General features: G+C 49.8%; 7 protein-coding genes and 1 non-coding gene across 8 annotated transcripts; 4 read left to right on the top strand and 4 right to left on the bottom strand.

Moving 5' to 3' along the window:
- Positions 1-140: 140 nt before the first annotated feature.
- PC9H_006769 (uncharacterized protein) lies at positions 141-1,533 on the top strand (the record flags this gene model as incomplete). The annotated part of the gene is made up of 9 exons (XM_036776310.1): positions 141-330; positions 384-452; positions 505-574; positions 632-745; positions 803-980; positions 1,031-1,098; positions 1,152-1,314; positions 1,371-1,455; positions 1,514-1,533. 9 exons carry the CDS (start codon positions 141-143, stop codon positions 1,531-1,533), a joined length of 957 nt encoding a protein of 318 aa, XP_036632329.1.
- Positions 1,534-2,266: 733 nt separating this feature from the next.
- On the top strand, positions 2,267-3,659 carry PC9H_006768 (uncharacterized protein; the record flags this gene model as incomplete). Its single annotated transcript, XM_036776309.1, has 9 exons — positions 2,267-2,465; positions 2,528-2,596; positions 2,650-2,719; positions 2,785-2,898; positions 2,963-3,140; positions 3,197-3,264; positions 3,324-3,387; positions 3,453-3,582; positions 3,640-3,659. The coding sequence occupies 9 exons, from the start codon at positions 2,267-2,269 to the stop codon at positions 3,657-3,659; spliced, it is 912 nt and encodes a 303-aa protein (XP_036632328.1).
- Positions 3,660-4,993: 1,334 nt separating this feature from the next.
- PC9H_006767 lies at positions 4,994-5,079 on the bottom strand. Its single transcript has one exon. It is a non-coding gene; the product is annotated as a tRNA-Asn (tRNA).
- A 98-nt stretch (positions 5,080-5,177) lies between these two features.
- Positions 5,178-5,845, top strand: PC9H_006766 (uncharacterized protein; the record flags this gene model as incomplete). The annotated part of the gene is made up of 4 exons (XM_036776308.1): positions 5,178-5,277; positions 5,331-5,387; positions 5,462-5,623; positions 5,694-5,845. The coding sequence occupies 4 exons, from the start codon at positions 5,178-5,180 to the stop codon at positions 5,843-5,845; spliced, it is 471 nt and encodes a 156-aa protein (XP_036632327.1).
- Positions 5,846-6,105: 260 nt separating this feature from the next.
- Positions 6,106-7,195, bottom strand: PC9H_006765 (uncharacterized protein; the record flags this gene model as incomplete). The annotated part of the gene is made up of 3 exons (XM_036776307.1): positions 6,106-6,306; positions 6,392-6,489; positions 6,553-7,195. The coding sequence occupies 3 exons, from the start codon at positions 7,193-7,195 to the stop codon at positions 6,106-6,108; spliced, it is 942 nt and encodes a 313-aa protein (XP_036632326.1).
- A 211-nt stretch (positions 7,196-7,406) lies between these two features.
- PC9H_006764 (uncharacterized protein) lies at positions 7,407-13,242 on the bottom strand (the record flags this gene model as incomplete). Its single annotated transcript, XM_036776306.1, has 20 exons — positions 7,407-7,918; positions 7,967-8,094; positions 8,145-8,242; positions 8,296-8,424; positions 8,476-8,723; positions 8,782-8,859; positions 8,912-9,344; positions 9,396-9,454; positions 9,504-9,627; positions 9,674-9,943; positions 10,001-10,306; positions 10,356-10,419; positions 10,470-10,789; positions 10,842-11,147; positions 11,204-11,267; positions 11,318-11,445; positions 11,505-11,819; positions 11,881-12,332; positions 12,386-12,991; positions 13,044-13,242. 20 exons carry the CDS (start codon positions 13,240-13,242, stop codon positions 7,407-7,409), a joined length of 4,839 nt encoding a protein of 1,612 aa, XP_036632325.1.
- Positions 13,243-13,771: 529 nt separating this feature from the next.
- Positions 13,772-15,447, top strand: PC9H_006763 (uncharacterized protein; the record flags this gene model as incomplete). The annotated part of the gene is made up of 9 exons (XM_036776305.1): positions 13,772-13,860; positions 13,920-14,084; positions 14,144-14,194; positions 14,249-14,294; positions 14,340-14,474; positions 14,528-14,710; positions 14,761-14,902; positions 14,957-15,070; positions 15,134-15,447. 9 exons carry the CDS (start codon positions 13,772-13,774, stop codon positions 15,445-15,447), a joined length of 1,239 nt encoding a protein of 412 aa, XP_036632324.1.
- Positions 15,448-15,569: 122 nt separating this feature from the next.
- Positions 15,570-18,277, bottom strand: PC9H_006762 (uncharacterized protein; the record flags this gene model as incomplete). The annotated part of the gene is made up of 19 exons (XM_036776304.1): positions 15,570-15,653; positions 15,718-15,812; positions 15,880-16,044; positions 16,102-16,175; positions 16,233-16,291; positions 16,346-16,518; positions 16,570-16,629; positions 16,681-16,741; positions 16,789-16,870; positions 16,921-17,051; positions 17,107-17,189; positions 17,340-17,424; positions 17,478-17,538; positions 17,600-17,619; positions 17,669-17,712; positions 17,776-17,840; positions 17,888-18,000; positions 18,053-18,059; positions 18,108-18,277. The coding sequence occupies 19 exons, from the start codon at positions 18,275-18,277 to the stop codon at positions 15,570-15,572; spliced, it is 1,632 nt and encodes a 543-aa protein (XP_036632323.1).
- Between the last annotated feature and the right edge of the window lie 445 nt (positions 18,278-18,722).

Here is an 18,722-nt window from a genome sequence, read left to right as displayed (position 1 = left end):
GAACCATCCTGCCTTCTCTTGTCAGGCTTCTGTCACAGAACAGGTGGCTGTCGGCAGACTGGAATCCCATCCCGGTTCATTGAAGTATTTAATGGATGATGCGGGGTTGAATCAGTCCAAGCGGGCAACTCTCAGTCAAGATGGTCCTCTCCCTTCTCTCTCTCGCGGTTGTTGTATTCATCTCAGCCGTCGTTGCTATACCGGTGCTCGAGACCCGCCAGAGTATCACCGTCCTTTCGAGTGCGCAAATCTCGGTATTCAAACCCTACTCGTTCTACGCGTCTACGGCGTATTGCAAACCTGCAACGACAAAAACGTGGACCTGTGGCGGTAAGGACCGTCTATCTCGTTAAAGCTATAAACTTCACTGACGTCGTTCGCAGCTAATTGCAACGCCAACTCTGGGTTCCAACCTGTTGCCTCTGGGGGCGACGGCTCGATCGTCCAGTTCTGTTAGTTCCTTGTAACCATTCAGCTAGTGAACCTCTCACAAATAGATCCTAGGGTATGTTGGATACGACGCCAGTCTGAAGTCCGTCATCGTGGCGCACCAAGGCACAGATACCTCAAAATTGTGGGGATGCTCTACCTTCCTGTTAAGGATGACGCTGATCTGACACCGTAAACCCAGAATACCCCTGCTCACAGATGCAGATTTCTTCTTTGACAGCCTTAATCCAACCCTATTCCCTGGAATCAGCAGATCCATCCAGGTACACAATGGCTTCTCTGAAGCACAGGCGCGGTATGTTATCATTGCTTCTCCTTTTCTGGCACTTTCTGAGGATATTTCTGTGGTAAGAGCTGCGCCTGCTGTCCTCGCAGCTGTTAAAACCGCGATGTCCCAATTCTCAGCCACCCGTGTCACTATCGTTGGCCATTCTCTAGGTGGAGCCATTGCCTTGATTGACGCGGTCTACTTGCCTTTGCACTTGCCGTCTGGAACCACCTTCAGGACCGTCACGTTTGGCATGCCTCGAGTAAGAAGACCCATTTGTGATGTGATTCCACCTCAGCTCTGTTGAACCAGGTCGGAAACCAAGCCTTTGCAAACTACGTTGACTCCCATGACACTTCCCTTACACATATCAACAACAAGTTAGTCGATCTCCTTTCCTCAGTCGAATGAGACGCCAACTTATCGTATGTAGGGGAGATATTGTTCCTATCGTTCCGGGGCGTTTTCTGGGTTTCCACCACCCGAAGGGAGAAGTGGTTAGTCTGATCACTGTACCGTTCAACCAGAAAACTAAGCAGTCCTATCTATCGCGTAGCATATCCGGAGATCAGATGCAGCGTGGCTGTCTTGTTCAGGTGATTTTAGTTGACAAATGTTGCATAAGATATGTATTGATGTCCCGCCAGGCCAGGACAATACAGGTGATGGGTGTACGATCGACGAGGTGCCTAATATCTTTGAAGGTGAACCGTCAGACCACCCCGGCCCTTATAACGGTGCGTTGGTTGTTCTGTTACCTCTTGATGATACACGGCTCAAGTATCTGATTTCTAGGCGTCACGATGGGTTGCTAGACGGTATCGAAACCGGTCTCAGGCTCCATTGCGTAGTTTCATCTTGTTTTGTCGTATCGGCCAGTACCCAGTACGTCCAATGTGGCTCAATCGCCAATCTATTGCGCGTCATCAATGTGACGCACTTCGATCATCGACCCCAGACCGACCCTGAGCAACCTACCTTGTGTCCCCAAGCAATCGAAAGTGACGTCCACAGCGTCCACATGGTATTTGATGGAGCGTACAAGTTGAACCACCCGGCCGAATTTCAGGATGGGATGTCCAACTTAACTACCCACATGCAACGTGTCAATATCTGAGTTTCGCCGGTCACTTGTCAGCTCTACTCTTGTGCTGCATCGTGCAAGAGGCTTCGCTCCCGCATCACCTGATGGTCAGTCCCCATGTCTACTCTACGCAGGGAGCGTTCGCTTATCAACCTCTCTGGATAATAAGGTTGTGGATTGACCTGAACGTTCGCTCAACTACCGATCTACAGGGATTTTTTGCGCCTAATGCTCCGGCGCGTCGGGTAGGTGGCTGCTCATACGACTGTACCACACGCGCCGCCTTTCAGCTTAGGAAAAGCCTGGAGAGCACCCTTATCGCAAGGTGGGACGAGCATACGTTGCACGTTGCTCTACCCCAGCGTGCTGTGTAAGCGACGACAACACTCTTTGCAGCATACTTAATGAGATAGAGGGAGGACGAGGAAGATCAACCTGCACCCCATATCTGCAGCTCCGCTAGTATGTCCCTTCAGTTTCTGGCAGCTGTCGCGGTGTTCTCCGCCCTCATTACATCCGTGGCCGCTGCACCCCTGCTGGAACCGCGACAGGGGGGCGTCACTGTCCTACAGAGCCACGAAATATCGAAGTTCAAGACGTACACGCATTTCGCCTCGGCCGCGTACTGTCAGCCTTCAACAACGCTGACATGGACGTGCGGAAGTGTGTACTCCATAGCTTCGTAGCGCCACTAGTGCTGATTAAGATCCTCCTTTACCAATCAGCCAACTGCGAAGGCAACCCGGGGTTCACCCCAGTCGCTAATGGTGGCGACGGGGAGATGATCCAATTCTGTACGTTCGCGTCTTCGTAGTTCTTCAAAATACTAACTCGGATAACTAAACAGGGTTTGTGGGATACGATAGCCTCCTTGAGTCTGTCATCGTCGCACATCAAGGGACGGATACTTCGAAGCTGTGGGTTCAACTTCTCCGTCTTCTTCATGGCACGCCGTTGACTTGGAAATGGCGCTTGTATATAGGACATCTATCCTAGTCAGTGCAGACATAGGCTTGGACGGACTCGACCCGAAGCTGTTTCCCGGACTCAGCGATGATATTCAGGTGCACAGTGGTTTTGCAGATGCTCATGCAAGGTCGGTCCTCCGAGAGACATTCTTGGATAGGTTTCTTACTCGCTTGATTTCGCACCGTTCTCAGGGCAGCGCCAGCTATTCTAGCAGCCGTGGAGAAAACCATGCAGGAGTTCTCCTCGAACCGAGTGACTTTGGTCGGCCACTCACTGGGCGGCGCTCTAGCCCTACTGGATGCCGTCTACTTGCCATTGCATCTTCCCTTGGACACGCGGTTTAAGACGGTGACGTACGGGATGCCTCGGGTGAGAATTTACTCAGCAGTTCACTCACCAACAAGTGCTCATTGCTGCGAATGAAGGTGGGTAATCGGGCCTTTGCCGACTATGTGGACAAGAATGTTTCTTCTTTGACGCGTATCAACTACAAGTAAGGCCCTCACCCACTCCACTAAGCTATAGCTCCCATGCTGATGGCAATGTGAATAGGAAAGACATAGTGACCATCTTGCCAGGTCGGTTCTTGGGCTTCCGACACACTAGCGGCGAGGTGGTACGTATACCATTGCCCAGGACTAGAGTTTTTGATTGATGTTAACTCCTTTCTTCACACTCCAGCACGTCAGGAACTCAGACTCAGCATGGGTTTCCTGTCCAGGCCAAGACAGCACAGCAGCTGGTTGTACCATTGACGAAGTCCCTAATATCTTCAGCAGTAATTCCGGTGATCACTTCGGGCCATTTGATGGTAAGCACGGTGACTGCGAGTCTTTATGATACGATGCTAATAGTGTTCCACTTCTAGGTGTCATGCTGCGGTGTTAGTTCGTTCGTTTCATGAATCGTGTACCACTTCATGTACTATTGTATTTTTTGTCGATTGTATTTTAGTTCTTGCGTCCCACCTTTGTTCTTCCAGCATCTTACTGGCTAAAGCTCGCTGCTGCAAAGACGGATTTATATGCCAGGTTATTGTACCAACCGTAAGCAATGATACGTAAATAGCCCGTTAAATTTGACAACGGTCCATTACAGCAGGTCCTATGAATGGGGCGCTGCGTGGATAATCAGCTCGGACAGATCTTGAAACAAATTAAAATGAATACATACCGTTCAAACGGTATCAGTAGGTGCGTCAGTGCTAGCAGCAGGGTCAGCTGCCGGAGCGGCAGTCTTCTTCTTCTTGCCCTTGTCACTGGATGGGTTGGCGACGACGAGCACAGCGGCGAAAGCGAGGAGGATGAGTGCTGCGCGCATTGTGAATAGGGTGGCTGACGTTAAGCCTGCAAGTCAAATCAGTATCGCTTGCAAAATATGGGAGAAGAGAGAGCTTACTACTGAAGAGTGGCTAAAGGTTGCTGAGAAAATGTCGTTGAGTTATGTGGTCTTTTATATGTTTCTGTGTCGGTAAATCCACGTAGTCTTTGTGTGTTCTCTGCGCACAAGCCTCATTTCGACCATGCATGCCATCCATCAAAGCCAGTGTATGATTCTCGTAGCCCAGGGTTTACTCCACTTTATTGGAGTGTTGACAAACTATCATGGAATTGAAGGTGCTGAATCGCTCTAAAGTGACTATTCGGCGGCAACAAATCCACGCATTAGCCTGGCCCTAACGACAGGCAAGCATCCATTCATCGCCTCTCCTATTATCTCCTATTTCACGATCTATTTTTGGAATATCGACTACTCTATTCAGACTCCATCCCAGACTACACCATCGATCCTTCTGTTAGTCGAGTTTTATTTCCGGTTCAACATCTAGACAAAAGAGTTTAGCATAATTCACTTGGTAAGAGTAACAGGAGCTATAGCGGGTTTAATCAAGGCTACTAGCAGTCCAACGACCGTTCCTAATATCGAGGCGTTGATGACTCCATTGTCTCTTAGTTAGCTGTCCGAACGAGCTCGGAAAATCAAAATGTGGTCACCTGGCGAAAAGGATGATCCATAGTGGGAGTTGGAGAGCCAGCAACATTCAGCCTCTCCAGCAACCCAACCAAGATAAAACCTATTATTTTAGATTGTTGCTCAATTCATAGACATGTACGGGATGCTGGGCAAATGTTTAGTGTTTTTGGCGCATCCCTTATCTTCAATTTTTCCGGTGTAGTTGCTTCGTAAAAAGATATAGGACTGATCAGAAAAACTATCAGATGCTGCCCCGGAGAGACTTGAACTCTCGATCTTCCGATGCCTTATGGAAATAACAGTCGGACGCCGTAACCAACTAAGCCACGGGGCACACATTTCGATCGTTCTCACAAGCTTACTTGGTCTGTCAAAATCACCAAGTCTGCTTCGACTCCGCAAGTTCAAGCAGTTCTTCCTAGTATAAGATCAATGGAAGAAGGCACCGTCACCGCAAAAAAGACAGTCTTCGTAGGAGGTATTGGCGACGAGGTTGATGAAGCGATCATATACGAGACTTTCTCAACGTTCGGTTTGTCCATAACTTGACATCGACGCGACATGTCCTTGATGACCTCCGTTTAGGTGATATTTTGGAAGTACAGCTCCCCCCGGCCAATACAAACCCGAATCAGCCACCTGGTGCGTGTCGTTCGAAGCTGAAGCATGCGAGGGCTTATCAGACCCTCTTGTTGCTGTTGGACGTTTGGGAACAGACGGGAAACACCGTGGCTTCGCATTCGTGACGTTCTCTTCTGGTGCAGATGCTCAGGATGCCATAGACAACATGGATCTTAACGAACTCCGTGGTCGCGTCCTCAAGGTCAATCTTGCCAGACCAATAAAGGCCCAAGTGCAACCAGGACAAAATCGGGCTAGTGCGTGCTTTTTTCCCTCAATAACTACTTGTCTGAGCCTCGTCGTCTTTCTATGTTCGCGTATCCGCAGTTTGGGAGTCAGAGGAATGGCTTCAAACGTATGTCAAGCCTCTAGCACAGAGTGGAGGTGTTCAAGGACGAAGAGGGGGGTCAGAGGACGCAGACGGCCAGGACGCGAGCGAACAAAAGGCAGACGGAGATGGGGATGCTATGGAGGAATAGACGAACACGAACAATTGAAGACTTTCAGTAGTGTGGGTACTCTTGATCCCCCTCGAGACGACACATTGTTTCTTTTTAATGAGGTACGCTCGCCATAGCTGTCGCTCCCTCAAGGGGTTCCTCATGCGCCCGATGTATGTTTACGACTTGGTCTACGTGGATACACGGATAATATATGTAAAAGTACAATACGATAGCAATGTTGTGTATTGTCCGTACTTACCAGCGGGACAAGACAGAAGATTTTCATCATCAGCCACTCAGAAGGCCTTACCACCGCCCTGCATCTCGTTATCGTCGAATTCTGCTCTAGCTCGTTTGATATCTTCCTGCATGAAGAGCAACTCCTCCATTCTTGCTAGCTTCTTCGCGTCTGCGGGTCTCGACAAAACATGTCGTAGATCTTCTATAGATAACCGCGCCTTTCTGTTTGAGGAGCTGTGCTGGGATGCTTGCGTACACTGATGCAGACGCAATGTGGGAGTTAATTGTAAAACGGGTGATAGTCACAGGACGCAAAAATAATATAAGAGGGGAGGTACGCACCACATCTAAGATGAACTCCACTAGTATCTCCTCCATGACATTGACGGTATCGCTAGCTGGGTTGCGATCGTCACCAAATCCGTACATCAAATTTTTTACTGTGCAACACGACAAAGGACTCATCAAGTAGAAGCTACACAGAGAAAGGGAAACGCACTCACGTTCTTTCGTGAACAATCCCTTATAGCTAGCTCCCCTCCTCGCATTTCGCCCTCCGCCTGTCCCAGCACTAGAAGTAGTAGCGTACGTATCCCTCGCATATGGGGAGAACGTAGAGAACGTCCCCGTATTCGTCCGATTAACAGATCCCGCCATCGTGTTCGTCGTGGGCGCAGACGCCAATGTCGAAGTAGATGTAGTAGGGTGCATCGTCATCGTCGTCGAATTCGAGGTCGCAGGTGTTGAAGATTGAGCAGTAGCATTCTGTGCGCTCCCACTTGCCTGTGTTTGAGTTTGCCCTGCGGCAGGTGTAGCTGTAGGCGTCGGTGTCCCTGCTTGTCTCGCTGGTGGTTGGGGCATAGGATATCCATATGGATACGGCCACCCATACCCAGTCACACCCGCCTGGTATGCGTTCGCTCCATACGCCGCAGTTCCAGTTCCATACGCAGTCGTACCTGTGGTATGTGTTAGACTTAAGACTGATCCCGAATAGAAAGACAAACCAGTTGTTGGATACGGCGTTCCTGGAGGATATGTAGCAGCGTATGCACCTGCTTGGGTCGCATAGGGCCCTGGAACGAAGTAAGTCCCGTATGGATACTGATTCGACGTCGGTGGCTGCGGCGATGGAGTGTACGACATGGTGGAAAGTAGAAAGCGTGACCGCGCACTTTGAAGCCACTCAGAGAAAGAATAGGCGTGGGAATGTATTCAAGAAGTCTATCCGTCCACAAAGAGAAATAGCAGAATGAGTTCCACAGCAAAGAAATGTTGTTATATACATGGAGAGCAATGCAAAAACGATAAGTTCGATATATCAAAACGTAAGTAACTGGTCCATAGATCGTGAGTTTCATCCCCTCCATCCAGAAGGACCAGCTGTCGGCAACATTTGAGGAGATCGTGGGGGGGACATCGACTGGGGGAAATAGGTTGTCGTAGACGGTGATGCTAAAGATCCAGGAAGGTATAGGGGAATCGTTGGAATGAGTTCGAAGATGTGCTGGGCCACAGCTCTGGGCTGCCTTCCCGCCATACCGCCAACTCCTGGTATGATGGTCTCCGTGGCATTCATTACACCGTGAACTCTCGCCTCTTGGACAACCGCTTCCCCTGAAGGGCCAACCATAGGTGTAACGGAGGCATTGGAGTTCAGTCCACGGCCATCCCATATGCAGCGGATGTCGTTTCCGGGGATGATTTGCGCTAGGCGACCAGTCTCGACATGGCGTACCTCGATGAATCGTGGGTCGAATAGGAGGATGTAAGGAAGGTGGAGAGCAACGCGTTCGGCGGAGCCTTCCCATTCAATCTGACCCATCCCTCGACTCGGGTCACCGTGCTTATTGACGTACAGACCAAACGCTGAAGAAAGTTAGGGATAGCGCCTTCGGAGCACCGAGACAAACTCACCGTCATAGACCAAGAGGAATTCGTCGTCTTTGGACCGGAACATCCCAAGGGGTCGAGACGATTCACAACGCTTTGCAAGCTTCTCCATGCGGGGATCATCCCGTTGAGGGATGGTCACACTCTTGAAGCTGTAGAGCAACGTTGATCAACAGGATCAACAAAGTTAAGGTGAACATACTCGGCGAGGTCCATGATCTCAAAGCCTTTGGTGCACAAAATGGCGATCTTTGCCTTCAGGAAAATGAGATCAAACGACTCTGATGGTAAGAAGAAGTCCTGCAAAAAGATTAGTATGCGGTAGACGTTGTATATAGAATGTGCGCCAGTACCCTGTAGATACGGAACCATTCCGACTTCGCAGGGCGGAAGCCCAAGAGACCGCTCAACCCTCCTGGTGCCTTTGCTCTTTCATTGATCTTGTCTACCACCGGTTCAAGCACACGGAACACGCTGTCGAGCTGCGATGTGCTTAGTGCGTGAAGGTAAAAAGAACAGGAATAAATACATACCCCTTTCTTCTTCATGTAAATGACCAATGTACGCTCACGAAGCTGCCCAACACTGAAGAAGTGAACGTCCTTGGTCCCATTCAGCTTCTGTGGTGTCTGGGAAGCGTGTGTACTTTGAGGCGACGACGGCACCAAAGCTTCGATATGATAGGCAAAGAGAGATTTATCAGCTAGGACCAGGAATATCCCGAAGTCTTCAAGCATGGCACATTGCGTGACCTGCTTGAGATGAAGCACGCGTCGCAAAGCTAGGATCGAAATCAGCAGTGATCATAGCGTTAAGTGCTAGTGAGCTAGTGAACTCACATCGTGAATCGTGTCGGAAGCCAATCCATACCCCTTCGGCGCAACCGATGGCAACGAGTCCTCTTCCATCAGCAGTGGCTGAAAGTGCAATTGTTATGTTAGCAGACAGTGATCAAGGAATCCAACGCACTAAACGGCACAGAGCAAGAGACCTTTCCGGTGAACGAGTTCTCCGTGGTCCATGCAGGTGATGTCGTACCATTCACGAGCGATGGCACCAAGAAGGTGTCGGCACTAAGTGTTTCCACTTCGAACACCTTATTAGACTCTTGAACTACCTTGCGCAGACCAAGTGCTTCTTCCAACTTCTGCTTCCACTCTAACCTCGTCTGCTGCGATTCTGCATATAAAATGTAAGGTCCTCCAAGACGACCGTTGTGGTGCAAAGTCAGTGGATAGACCGAGCGGGAATCCGTTGCCGACTCTGGCGACGCTCCGTTGGGACCTGCTTGAGGAGCCGTGTCGTGTCGTTCACCACCACGCAGGCCACGCAGAATACCGGTACCGCGTTGCGTAGGAGGGTCATTAAAGTTGACCAGAGTCAAAAGATCAAGGGGAATAGGCTATAGAGGGCCGTAAGGAGCAATAAGGATCGAGCCACGCGCGTTACTCACACGTCGGTTGACATGATATTTGGTGATATTATCCCTCTCTTTGGTCTTCGTCATAACCACTATACAAAATAGTGAGACCAGTGGCTGATAGAAAATCGATGTACCCACAGTAGTTATCAAACAGAAGCACGAAGAGCTCGCTCCAGCCGTTCCATTCAAAGCCGGTCTCAGGTTGACGGAGAAGTTTTCCGGTATGAATCAGCGAACGGTGTTCGTCAAGGAGGTCCATATCCTTCGAGGGGTAAGAAACACACAAAGGGTAGATGAACCATACGTACTATGACTTCCCCAGCCTTGAAGACGAGATTGGAGTTGTACCTCCATAGTTCAACCTTCTGCTTGGCAGATTCTACACCAGGCTCCGTCTCTTTACCTAAGGATTTGATGATCTCTAATACTTGAGGAATCGATTCGCGGTCTTCGTGGGTGGGAGAGGATTCTTCCATGATTCCCTTCAGTAGTAATTCATACCGAAGTAATCGAGGAATGGGTCGATTAACGAAACTCTTCATATCCAATCTATGAGCATCAGGATGTTTGACGCATTGCTAACAAATATGTTAGGGTATATTGCCATCGTATCGGTCCAATAGTGATTAACATACCTCCACGAACTCCTTGAACGCAGGGTTGTTGTTCATTTCTTCGTCGATTCGATAGGCTGCTATAGGGTAATTTGGGATGTACTCCATGTAGGCGTCACGGAAGTTTAGGGCAGCGTCGAGCATAGCCTCTGTAACACTTCTGATTACTGGATGCTGCTCTCGCTGAATCTCGTGGAACTTCTCGACGAGTCGACGATGGTGCGCGTGCAACTCTGCAAAGTTGTGGAAGACATCGATGATAAATTGCTGTAATCTCTCCTTCTCGATGATCGGAGGGTCCGCAGCCCGTAGAGGACGGATGTACATCTGATAAAACTATGAGAACAACGAGGGGGACACAGGGCACATTACTTACCACCTCAATATTCTCGAGATCCTTGACGTACGCCATTTCTCCTTTGATCAACTCAAATATGATGCTACGGGAGCGATGTCACGATGAGCTCGTAAGAGACCGCGACGAACTCACGATTGTCGCTTGATCACATCCTTCGTCAAGGCTTTGCGAGCTTCAGCAGACACTAAATCGTGCCATTCCCACTTCCCAGTGACACCTCTGCCCATGGCAGACTGGAACGTGCGCAGCTGAGCGACAGATTGCAGGCCCTTCAACGCAGCCATAGCTTCTTTCAAAAAATCCGCATCAGGGTTCCCATTAGCGGTCTCGCCGTAGATGGCTTCAAGAAGATAAGGGTATTTCTGCAGATGCTCAGAAGGCCGGTTAAGCAATTGCTTGAGATCGAGACGCATGGCTTCTCCGGGACGATGGGGTACTTGTCTTGCGCATTGCTACGAGAAAATGATATAAGTTGAAGCAAGGCAATATCCATATGGTGAATACCTCAAGGAACAGCCGAAACTCTGCATTACTTTCAGTTTCATCTTTCAATCGCTTCTCTGCCAAAGGCAAGTGCCCCACGTATTCAGGGTACGCTAGCCTGAATTCAGTGGCTGCATCCAGGAGGATGTCACCTATCCTCTGTATTACGGGGTGCTGTTCGCGCTGCCTGACATACATCACATCCAATAGTCGCCTGTTGCATTCTCGGAGGTCCAGAATATTGCTGAACACATCGTCGATGAAATCTTCTAAGTCTTGGCGTGGGATTACTGGCGGATTAGAGGCGCGAAGGGGCTTGAGGAAACACTGTCGAAACGGTGAGCACAAACTAACAAGGAAACCTTACAGATGACAGTACGCACAGTGTCAACAGTGTCAAGATCTTGAAGGTACTGTACCTCCTTGCTGATAAGCTTGTGGATGATGCTGAGAGGATCGTTAATAACGTCTTTATCCCTCGAACAGGTGGGACTTACGTTTGCCGATTGACCTCGCTCGGAGGAAGCGCGTCGATCACCTCCGGAGGTACGTTCTCTGGCCAACCCGTTTCTGCGGAGCGGGGTGCGACATCCTCGTCGACGGTGATGTCTACAGTAAATTTACCCTATGAAGGCAACGTTAATCAAGATATTGAAATATTGACGCCTCATATCTCCAACTAACCCTCTTGGGACAAGACCAAGCATAGCATGGACCCTCTCCCGTACACATCGTCGTATAGCATGTGGTGAGGATAGTGATTACTCCTGTTGGAAGTTCCTGCCTGTCTGGAGGAGCGTCTGATGAACCCTCGACATCGTCCAGGAACATGTACACGTCCTCTACCCCGTCTTGTAGGACACGGCTTCCCCACTCAACCTCGTAGAAGAACAGCTGGCTCTGCAGACTGCGAGCAACTTGCAGGGCTGCCCTTCGATCACTGGTGGGGACGTTGTGATTTATAAGTAGTTCACGTTGTATGAGTGATTGGATTGTAGACTATTCGCGTAAAGATAAAGTCAGCGGTGCGGTAGAACTTCAACGTAGAGATCATACATACCACGATGTCTTTGCCAGTGAACGCTCTAGGATAGGGGATGCTTCCTTTCACGTGGGTACCCCTTGGTACCTTGTCGCGCAACTGCATCGCTAAGTTTGAGAGTAAAGAGTACGTGATGAAGCGGCTTTCGTCGCCGTCTTCGGAGTCAGACCACTCGTCTTCAGGTGCATACGCCGACTGTTGTCCGTTAGCGAGGTCCGTTAACAGGTCTGTAGGTCGACGATTTACACCTGGTCCAGTGATCGCGTCCCCGTATGTATAGTAATCTGACGGAGTCTGAGAAACGGCAGAGCCAGCGGAAAGCCCCCTATTCAACGTCGACGTGCTGGCAGGGAAGCCCTTAGGACCAAGCCCGAGATATGTCGTTGGACTCGAAGCGTATCCATTCAAATAAGACGCATCGCGTACTATTGATGGACCCGAGACGTTCCTGTCCATGGGGGGTGGGTCGTCTGGCGGGTTTGACTTAATGGGTTTCGCACGATGTAAATCACGTACAACTCACATTGACCCATGAACGAATTACCAGAGACCGTGTGGTCAGAATAAGTCCTCGTGTGTTCAGAAGTCGAAGCAGTGGGCAGGCTGGGCGGAGGAGGTACAGTTTGATAGTCTCCGTAAACATAACTGTCGTCTGCGTCGCCACCGTAAATGTCATCAATGTCTACCGATCCTCCGGGGATTCTAGGAGCGGAAGTGCCATACGGCCGAGAAGGATCGTAGGGTGAAGGGACAAGATCGTTTGTCCTACCAGTTCCATTTTGATTGTTGTACGAGATATCCAGATTGCTTCCACTTGCGGAGGAGAATCTTGGAAAGTAGGAGGAGTTGCCAGATGATGGGCGGTCTGATGAATTCCCCGCCCAGGGAGGTGCAGGCAATCTTCGTCCACTACCTGTACTACCCGTGGTCACCTTTCGTAAGAGGTCCGAGGACCCATTGGTCGAATCTGCGCTCAAGGGTGAACGCTGCGCACTTGGAGGGTCGTAGTATGGTTCTGGTTCAGGCATGCCATTCATTGGCGAAGAAGCGGACGATGATGTTCCTGGTGGCCGTGGCAAGGGTCTGTAGATTTTAGATGTCTGCCTCGGTTTCTCTACCGGGGTCGAATCTGAAACCCAATTAGACCGTGAAATCAGCTGAAACAGAGGGGTTCCACGCACGCGATGAAGACTGCGCGGGGGATGTAGGCGAAGTGTTTGGCGACGACGCGGTATAGTCGTACGAGTCCACTATGTCAGCATCCTGGTCGCTCTGGAAAGGCTTGAACCCCTCCCAGACCTCGTCGTACAGTTCCTGTAGCTCCTCGTCTCCTGGGGTGTGGGGGCGCACCGGGGGCATCGTCGCAGCCGCTATCGACATAGTGATGGTGGAGGAAGAGTCCAAATCTGGTGTTAGAGTTCGTAATGGTGAGATAAGATTGCGATTGGGTGCAGCAACGTTCGGACAACAAAATCAGGTGCGCGTCGACATGAACAGGCGACGCTGAGGTGCTGGTATGAGTGAGCTAATCAGCCAAAGAGCGCTCATCCGTTGATGCCGAGATGGTTGATAACTCACTGACTGCAGCTGATAACTCACACTTCTGCTGACTCAATTAGTTATCACTTATTTTATTTTATAAAGGAGGCGGTGAAGACAAATAGGGGAATAAATTCTGGAAAATGACGAAAGGAATAACGGCCGTATTCGTGCTACTCGTACCAAAAATGTGATACTGTATGATGGAAAGAACGTTCAAAGTTCAACGTTCAACGCGCAATATTGCAATTATCATCTCAGAATTCAAGAGCTAGCTCCCCTATCATGGGGCGCCTGCAGAAAGAGTCCGGAAAAGGCGATTTACCAGGTGAGTCAAGCAATTTAAGGGTATCGACTCCGAGTCGCAAACATGAGCGAGGCAACTGAAGCGAAATTCGCTCCAAAAACCACATCATCGGTCCATAATATCGGCGAAGACAAACCACCTTTCGGTTCCAGGCAAGTCAGATGAAGTCGGATAAGCGACCGTCGACGATTGATCTTCACCTACTTCCCAGGTTTCTTACTGATGAAGCCCAAGTCTGGTCCCACAACGCTTGGGATCATGTCCCACCCCCAGATGATCAGGCAGAAAAAATTGCCCAGTCTCTCAACAGGCAAAGGGCCGCGCCTGTACCTGCTGAGGAACGATCCAAGTACAACGATAAGCCGGCGCGTCACTGGTATGCGTTGAATCCCTGTGCATGATCGCCTGCGTGGCTGATGGCCACCGTCGCACTAGGGACAATTTCTACAAAGCAAACGCAGGAAATTTCTTCAGGAACCGAAAATGGTACATCCACTTTGACATATGAGTGGTAATTCCTGTCTAATCCTCCTGGAGAAGGCTGTCCAACGAGTTTCCCGAACTGATCGAAGCCACTAAACCTGGAGTGCGCTCTCTCTCGAGGATTTTTCTCAACATTCATAGAAATTAGGCAGGGCCCACCACCATCGTCGAAATCGGATGCGGTGCCGGAAATGCTGTATTCCCACTGTTATCCGTCAATCAAAACCCCCTCCTGAGCATCAGGGCGTACGACTACTCGTCGCACGCGGTCAAAGTTGTACAGGTCAGTAGAATATTTGTCGCTTATGTTCAATCCTAATTCCGATACGCCCGCAGAACCATCCGCTATACACCTCTCCGCCGATGGGGGACATCCATTCCGCCGTGTGGGACCTCACTTCAGCCGCTGGCTTACCCGATGGCTTGATCCCCGGCAGCGTGAATATTGTCACAATGGTGTTCGTCCTCAGCGCCCTCCACCCCGACGAGTGGAACCGAGCATTGCTGAATATTTACACGGTACCCAAACCCACTGTCAGCCTCAATTGATCTGACACTGCACTCTGAAGATGCTGAAACCAGGTGGCCTCGTGTTTTTCCGTGACTATGGCCGCCATGATCTCACGCAACTGCGGTTCAAAACTGGGCGCATGCTTGACGAGAACCTCTACATTCGCGGAGATAAGACACGCGTCTACTTCTTCGAACTAGGTAACTGGCTGATGCGATCAGTGATATTGATGTACTCAAAGATACCATCTTCAGACGAGCTCGCTTTGCTGTTCACAGGACGCCGGTCCGAGGGGGTAGCTCAGAATACCGAAACCACAGAGTACGTCGACGACGTCGATACCGTCGGTGATGGAGCAGAGGTAGCAGGTACGTGCGCAAATTTGCATGGTGTCTGATCTATAGCATCAGCTTATGTGAGCTCTTGCGCAGCTCTGCCTGCGCCTGAAGTTAGCTCCAGACCCACTCCGGCTCTCGTATCACCGACCGATACCCCCTCTCCCACCCCCGGCGAACCCGAGACGACCCAACCGCCCGCTCCATCTGTCGCAGCACCGACGATTCATCCCAATTTGCTATCCCCGTTCCCTAACCTCCCTCCACATCCATTATTTTCAGCTGAACAGCTTGGAGTAGATCGCAGATTGCTAGTTAATCGTAAACGCATGCTAAAAATGTACCGTGTCTGGATGCAGGGCAAGTTCCGCAAGCTGGACGTATTGAGCACTGTACCTGAGGGTGCATAACGCTATTTGCCATTCTAATTTAAGTAATATGTAGCAATAGAGGATGGCTTTGGGTCAGCGGGGTGTTGTTGTATTACAGATTTACAGCAGACTGTCGCAAAATATGTCAAGATATACAATTTTTAGAACAAGAAAGCAGCAATCTTTTCTGACACCGTGGTGGGGGGTACTTCGGGGCTCTCTGTCTCTTCGATAGATGGTACGCCCTTCATTAAATCATTTAGCAACCCTGCTCGTGCAACAAGTCACAGGGTGCAAGGCACGACTCACCGTCCACAAATCCATTTCATGGGCCCTCCAGAACCGCGTACGTCCAATGATCTTGTAACCCAAGAACAGAGCAAAAAATATAGGGATATTAATGTCTGTGGAGTTCATGAGCATCAGACTCGCCGCTCGCCGAGGCCCCGGAAGGATTGGGGTGGCACGTACATGCTGTGACGAAATCGTCGGCTTGGAAGTCGAAAAATACTTCAAACCCATTAATCAAAATGAATATGGTCGTCCAGAAGATGCCCCAATATGCGAGGTAGGGCTGGAGGCGATTGTGATATACGTTCGCAGTAACGTCGTACCCCTGAACCTTCATGGCACGGTCTGTGAAGCACCCAAGCATTGGAACGAGGGAGAAGCTTGAAAGAGAATAATGCTTACTAAATCGAGTATACGTGATGTTTATGGACCACCATAAAAAGAATCCAGCAACCGTAGACAGATTCACGAACCAGCTGGCAGTCATGTTAGTACTGGCCGTCCTCAACTAGTTTGGTATAACAAGTACGTACTTGAATACTGTCTCAGATCCACTGGACACGTTCATGAAAGATAGAAACGCAAATGCTGACTATAAATCCGGTTCCAGTCAGCCTTCGTAGAGGTCGGAACAACCGTTACACACCGATGCAATGACAGCTGCGACGGGTAAGCCATTCTTCGTGCAGTACGCGAGGAACCTTGGTGCTTGTCCACGTAGGGCGAGGCCATACAGCACCCGAGAGGCACAAAAGAGGTAGCTATTTCCAGCGGAGAATGCACTGGTAAACACACAAGCGTTGATGATATGAGGTAACACTGTTACTTTATAAGCAATGTTAATATGATCGAGGGACTATCACTGCAGACCTTTTATTCCGGCTCTGTTGATTGCAATAACGAATGGCGATTCTGCTGCGTTGCCAGTGTCTTCATAGGGGTTTATTAGGGGTCTCCAAAGAGGGGAAGGGCACATCATACCTTGCAACAGCGCAGGATCATCTGAAGAGACGCACATGCCGATGATAAGGATACCAAGTACCTAAAGTTCGTTAGGCATGAGTCTTCAGTCAGCATAGTAAGACTCACATAGAATAAGATGATGCGGTAGAATACACGGCGAACAGCTTTGGCAATGTTTCGTCTGGGATTCTCAGTTTCTGACGCAGCACTGTGAAGACGATGAGAAAATAGCGCAATACAGAAGATGAAAACCTCTACATGGCAACTAGCTCCATCCCCTGAAACGAGAACGCTGCTTGAACAATCACACTGAGTATGGCTAAAAACCGGTCGGTGTGGAGGTTGTCAACGAGACCGGCCCTAGCCAGAGCACCAGGATTCCGCCAGTACTGTATATTTTACGTAGAGTCAAGCCAAGCTACGCTCCGAGGGATAGCAACTTACACGAAAGCCAATACGATCCCGGTTTGGCGCACCGCCGAGATCAATAACGAGACCGCAGATAATAAGACCAGTTATCAACGTAACTGGATCGACTTTGAGTTAGCTTCACCGATTGTAAGGCAAAGAAAAACTCCCTACGCTTGATGATGGAGAACACAAACTCGGCTAAATCAAATTAACACGTATGTGAATACTATCACAAAGTTCGTTTCCAACATTCGGAGAAGACTTACATTCGCCGAAATACTTGACACCGAAGATATTGATAGCACAAACCGCAACACATATGACAGCAGTATATATGGGCAGATGATTCGCCTGTTGACGTTTGTAGGTGCGAAGCAGAAATTTAAGTATTAGTGGTGACGTACATTATCATCCCAAAAGGTTAGCAGGATGGTGGCTGCCGTGATTTCTACCGGTGTCGATATGCTATTGGAGTTTTACTGATGAGCTAAAGGCGTAAATCAATGGTTTCAACGAAACTCCTCACGCGCTAGACCAGAAGTAAACCTAGGACATTGTCAGTTCTCTAAGTTCACTGATAGATAGGTATACAGACCCAGCCGACTGCAAATCCGAAGGCAGGGTCCACCCAGCGGGATGCTATATTTCATGCGTTGAGGATGGGACTGAAACAGCTGCACAGTTGCTAGTTAGGTAACTTACCAAAGTGTGGAAACGTCCCCGATATGGGCGCATGTGTTGACAGCTCCCCAATAGCGCACAATGACCTGGGAAGCGATTAGTGGGTTATCTCAGAATGAGGCTGGTGACTCACGAATAGGCCACTGTTCCGACCAGAGCGTATGCGATAAGTGCCCCGAGTGGACCAGCGCCACGTAAAGCAGCGCCGGACCCAAGAAACAAGCCAGTACCAATGGTGCCTGCTATCTGGGGGCTCTCTCACTCAGCCTCGCCAAAGGCAGGTTCAGCTAGCACCTACCGCAATCCTAGAGAGCAATCAATGATCGAATGGCCAAACCCGAGGTCGGACGTACATTTGCACATGGCGCTGCTTCAGCTTACGCTGTACCTTGTCGTCCGCGGATGCATTTAAGTGGTACTTGTCAATGTTCCGAGCGTCCAGGGGAGATTTATGCTGCGAAACTTCTGGCGAACCGTTATCGAGGCTGCTGCTACTTCGGTTCGCAAGACCCTTTTCGGCCATAGCAGGATCATTTTTGCTGTCCATGAGCCTAATCCCTGTACTTTTGAAGTACGAGCAGGATTAGTGGGAGGATAGTCGCACGAGGGCAAGAAGAAAGAGCAGCTTAGTGGATCCGTCGTTTATTTATAATACGGTATGCCGGCTACGTCGTATCTGATCCAAGGAAGCTTGTTCAAACCATGTGCACGGAGCATTCGAAGCGGGCGGTCGACTCCGTTCCCCAGGTGGTAATTAGTGGTTCGAGGAAGGGCTATTATCAATACCCGGCTTGCCCGTTTGGGACAAAACTTAGCCTTCTTAGGCGATCCCCAGTGTCCTGACAGGGAACCAAATTAGGTGGTGTCCTCTTAGAAGTAGGAAGAATGAGACTGGAGGCACTACCAGTATTAGTTGGCCTTTATCGGGAACGCCGGCAGATGTCGGACATAGTGGGTCGGCCAGGCGG

Source organism: Pleurotus ostreatus (assembly GCF_014466165.1).
Source record: "Pleurotus ostreatus strain PC9 chromosome Unknown scaffold_4, whole genome shotgun sequence".
Taxonomy (NCBI): domain Eukaryota; kingdom Fungi; phylum Basidiomycota; class Agaricomycetes; order Agaricales; family Pleurotaceae; genus Pleurotus; species Pleurotus ostreatus.
This window is presented reverse-complemented; position numbering and strand designations above follow the sequence as displayed.